Source organism: Bubalus kerabau, chromosome 19 (assembly GCF_029407905.1).
Source record: "Bubalus kerabau isolate K-KA32 ecotype Philippines breed swamp buffalo chromosome 19, PCC_UOA_SB_1v2, whole genome shotgun sequence".
Lineage (NCBI taxonomy): Eukaryota > Metazoa > Chordata > Mammalia > Artiodactyla > Bovidae > Bubalus > Bubalus kerabau.
In genome coordinates, this window is record NC_073642.1 from 20862540 (window position 1) to 20867654 (window position 5115).

The window sequence follows — 5115 nt, forward strand, 5'->3', positions numbered from 1 at the left end:
CAGGGTGACCCTGGACAAGTCCTGCCCCTCCCTGGAGTCCAGATGCTCCTCCTCTATGGCGAGAGGGTGGGACTAAGCAGAGGACCTTTCTACTCTCTTTTGAGCTCCACAGTGAGGGGACTGGACCAGCCTTGGAATTGTGACAAATGACCCTTAACCCTCCAACAGGAGGGATGCAGCAGCCGCCCTCATGAACCACAGGCTTGGACGGTGAGCCCCTCGTGTGAGCCCACCCTGTACAGATCTTTCACTAAAGCACAGAGGCATCTCCAGCCTCCTGGGAAGTGACGTCCCAAGGTTGTGTTCAATTTGATTCAGGAAAATGTAGGACTCTGAGATTCCCTGCACCAAACTTATGGAGATAAATGCATACTTGCTTATATGGATGAAAAAAATTGATCAATAGTCAAGAAAGAAATGGAAAATTTTATTCAAGCCAACATAAGAATTATAACCAGGGAGACAATTTCAGAAAGCTGTGAAAACTGTTCCAAAGCGGTTAGGGGTTGAGGGCAGTGTGTATGTGACTTTGGTGAAGGGATACACGCAACCAAGCTCACATCTTGACAAAGTTACTGCTTTTCAAAAGGACCGGATACCATGGTTAATAGTTTTGGTGCTTTTCTAGTATGGGAAGATGCAAGGTACCATGTTTATAAAAAATTCTCCTAAAAATACATAAGTATCTGAGGGCTGGTTCTGCCAGTTTTCCCAGAGCACAAAGGGCCACATCATGATCTTCACCCTGAATTCCTTTCAGGGTGGATTGTAGATCAGTGACTGGAGTGACTAATGACTTAATGCTTGTAGAACTGGGTGGTGGGCAACATTCTTTATTACACAATCCCTTCCAATTCCCTCTTAATTTCCAGCAAGGTTTGGAAAGCATTTTTGACCAATTGTTCCAGGAGTCTAGAAATGCTCATTCCCAAGTCAGGAAAGGATTTAGCTGACTGACCACTGGGTGTGCAATTACTCACCTAGTCCTGGTAACAGTAGTCTTAATCCTCTGGGCCACCTGTCTTACTAGTCTGTCAGCTCCAGGAAATGGTTCCCTCCTTTGCTTCTTCCCGTAGCTAGAATCACACTATTATAATCATATAGATCTTATAGACTATATATCAGGCCAGTCATTTCAAGTATTTGGTCATCATCATTACTATTTTTTTTAACCACAGTCTAAATCACACATTCATTAGTGCAAGAAATAACAATCTTATAAAATAAGCAGAATAAATTAATAATAAGTAGTGACATTAATCAAATCATGAGTAGGTAAGCAGTGTTATCTTCTAAGGAGTTGCATGGCTGGCACTAGAAGAAAAATTTATCTTTTTGGCCAAACCCTCCTTTGAGGAGGGCTGTTTAACACAATGCAGATGTACAATGGACACTAGAGGAGGAGGAGGGCCAACAGGGCAGAAAAAAATTTTTATGTTGAAATTTTTCTTGTCTTGCCTTCAAATTTGAGTTTCATTTCATCACTTTTTATGATTTTCTGATCATGGAAAGCACCTCCTGGGAGCCCTCCCACACCACCCCACCTTCCACTGCATGAAGAGCTCATGCTTCCTCCCAGTACAGGAGTGAGGGGCAGCCATGGGGGTTCCTCCCCTCCCCTCCCCCGCAGCTCTGCTTGCCTGGCTCCTCTGGCCCTGGTGACGCCAGGATGCTGGGCTCTGAGACTCTGTGTCTGAAGACAAGAGACTTTAGCCACCAGTTACTATAAAGGGCTGCTGGTGTCAGTGCACCCGTGGCCTGGAACACACACAGAGCATGCACACAGGCACACGGCTTTACGGAAAGGCATTCAGGTTCTGACAGGGGCTCTTTAAAAGCTAGGGGACAGGGTACTGGGCAATGGGGTAGGACCCATAGGCTACTTTTCCATGGCTGGGCCAAGCTCCTAGGCTCTGGCCAATGTAGAAATTGGGAGACAGTGAGACAGGCTTGCAGAGAGGGTTGTTTGGGTGAGAATGGAAACCTACTTAGTTGCCTCTGAACTCTAGACAAATTTGAGTCAATTAGATTATGTTAATTTTGTGGGGGTTTTTCTATCTTTCTACTGAGGTTTTAAAAAGTACATTGCGGATGCAGGAGAAGGCTTCTCTCTATGATTCAGAACAGGAACTGATGGGAATCAGAAGCTCCAGGGAATTTTTAAATTTTTTACACATTTAGGTGGCACTAGTGGTAAGGAACCCACCTGCCAATGCAGGAGACATAACAGATGTGGGTTTAATCCCTGGGTTGGGAAGTTCCCCTGGAGGAGGTCATGGCAACCTGCTCCAGTATTCTAGCCTGGAGAATCCCATGGACAGAGGAGCCTGGCAGGCTACAGTCCATGGGGTAGCCAAGACTCAGACACGACTGAAGTGACTGAGCGAGCACGCATATAGATCACATTATATATGAGTCCTAGTGAAGCAGAAATAGCAGTAGAAAGCAACTGGCACACAGAAACTTGTGTGTGCAACACACAGTCAAGGAAAGCAAGCATTAACACTTTAACTATTGAAGCAACGATACCCACTCAACCAACCCACCTGCTAATCCAAAAAGGGTTGAAAGGCACTTCCCCCTTAAGAATAAGGCCACACAGTAATTTTTACCTTTGTGATAAAAAAAAGAACAGAAACTGTACCCAGTCTAACATCAGCTTCAAGGCTGGCAGCGTCCGTGTTCTCCCTGCAGAGGCAGGACCTGCTGTTTTTAGCACTGAGGATGGTGGGTCACATCTCTGCACCTCTGAAATACTTTGGAGTGTTGTCTTCAAGAAACCGCAGCTCTTTGCCAGTTCAGTTTTTTGATTCCCCAGAGAATAGTTGGACTGGAAGTCATCTACCCTTCACTAGCTATAAAATGAGCTCTAGGCAGCAGGTATTTAATGAGTCCACGATATTCTGGAACCAATCTGAGGTAGGACAGAGCATCATGTAGGGCCTCTGGGTCCAAGGTCTCTGCTTTAAGCTTGCAACTCACTGGAAATTATTGACCTCCTGAGTTTTTTTTTTTTTTTTTTTTTTTTACCTTAAAGGGAAGGGACACTGTATACCACCTTACACAGGGAGAAAGGTGGCCCAATACCTAGCTACAACCCCCCTCCTCCTTACCAAACACACATACACACACCAACTAAGGCACCGCCAAGGGGACAGACACGCTTTGGCAATGAGGACCTCCGGAGGCCCAGGGTGTGAACAGCTGCACAGAGGGCTGTGTGCTATGGAGTCAACACCTTAGGAGGCGGGAGAGGGAGTGGGCAGAGAAGGAAGGAGTCTCAGGTCCTGATGGATCAGAAGAAGAAAAATGGGGAGAGGTGGTCAGGACACAGGAGATTAGAAAACTAAGAATGACCCAAAAAGGGACAAAGAGTAGAAAATGTAGAAAAAAATGAGAAAGAGGCAAAACAGGGTGTGGGCAACCACCCAAAACAGGAAGGAGACAAAACAGAGCAGAAGGAGGGAAGGAAACAGAAAAGAGAGAGAGATGAGTGGGGCAGGATGTGAGGAGGGAGAGAGGGAGCCAGGAAGGAGACGTCAGAGAATGTCAGAGCTCGGTAAAGAAACCTCCAGTGAGAAGAGGGAATCAGGAGCCTCTGGGAAGAGCCTCAGATCCGGAAGGCCGAGATCACCAGGTCAACCATGTAAATCAGCAGGTTGATGGCTGTCAGGGTGGCCACAGCCAGTTGTTGGTCCCAGATGCACACGCTATACCCAGCATTGCAGCTTACATCTCTGGACCGCTGGGGATTCCCGCCAAGCTGCTCGTTGAACTGATAGAGAGGCCAGAGGACAGCAGCAGTGGCATAGAGGAGGACGGCGAACATGGTCTGCCGAAACACAAAACGGGAGGAGGGCAGACTCTCGTCACAGTCACACCGGTGCCACAATAAGGATACGACCCCCAGGATGAAGCAGATGGAGTACACAGCCACACACCACACCAGGGCCAGATGGTGCATGTACAGGAAGGTGTTGCTGATGAAGGCGAGGATGCCACAGGCCACAGTGATCTCTAGCTTTTTGAGCAGGCCGATAAAGGAGCAGGACACGCTAGTTTTGACACAGGTCCAGACTACTTCCATGGCATAAGCCACCGAAGCAATACAGGAGAATGCAGTGGCGGCGATAGCATGGTTCCACTGGGTGCCATAACTCAACATCTGAAGATGGATGATGGGGTACATGATGGAGGCTGAGAGGCAGACGAGGGCAGAGAAGCAGGTGTAGGTGATGAGAAAGTTGTCCCAGGATGAAGAAAATCCCTCCTGGAGTCGACATAACTCAACTATGAGACTGAGGAGGGTCACGACAAAGCAGAAGCACCAGATGAACATGGACCAGTTGCTTACATCCGCTCTCCAGGCACTCTCACTGGCCACCAGGGATAAGGCCACACAGGTGGATAGCAGCTGCAGCAGGCGGAAGAAGTAGCCCATGATGGTCACAGAGCCCAGGCCTGAGGACGATCACGTGGTTATGTGGATCGCTGAGATAAGGATGGCTGTGGTCTTTGTGAAGGAGCTCAGGAAGTGGATTGAGTCAGACAAGTAGAAAAAGTTCAGGGTTCAGTGTCAGCTGAGGCTCAGGATCTGCGGAGTTGGAACCAACGGCCCAGACACTTGGGTAACAGCACAGCTGCTCCAGAATGGTTCTCCCCACCCATCACCCTTGACCTTGTCACAAGACTTGTCTTATCCCAAAGCTCACAGCTGGGTTGGGTCTGGCATCAAACCATGGACATTACTTATCTCTTTGAACTTTTTGCCATTGCTGTCAGAGACACAGGGTAGGATGGTCCTTATCTGTAATCCTAACCTTCAAAGCTGTGAAATATGCAAAAGAGTTTTAAAAATTTGCTTGGTAAGAACATTTGACCTGAATGAACATGAGACAAGTTATGATCTTTATTTATTTCACTTACTGTTAAACTTCAAAAGGTCAGTTGCAGAAATGCTACTATGCTTGATCACAAGGTGCTTTCAGACCCCAGAGAGGTGTGATGTCATATACAGTAGATGCACCATGTCACCTGTCTGAAGCAGAAAAATTCTGAATTCTGGAGCAGATCTGACCCCCAAGTTTTCAGAACAGGAATTGTACATTGTACTGC

General features: G+C 47.2%; 1 protein-coding gene across 1 annotated transcript; it reads right to left on the reverse strand.

Annotated features, from left to right (window-relative positions):
• Window positions 1–3610: 3610 nt before the first annotated feature.
• LOC129634507 (myeloid-associated differentiation marker-like) lies at window positions 3611–4441 on the reverse strand. Its single transcript, XM_055556751.1, has one exon. It carries the CDS (start codon window positions 4439–4441, stop codon window positions 3611–3613), a length of 831 nt encoding a protein of 276 aa, XP_055412726.1.
• Window positions 4442–5115: the final 674 nt, after the last annotated feature.

What these genes read in the sequence shown, in the direction of transcription:
- LOC129634507 (XM_055556751.1), bottom strand. Translation starts at nt 4,441, where the DNA reads ATGGGCTACTTCTTCCGCCTGCTGCAGCTGCTATCCACCTGTGTGGCC.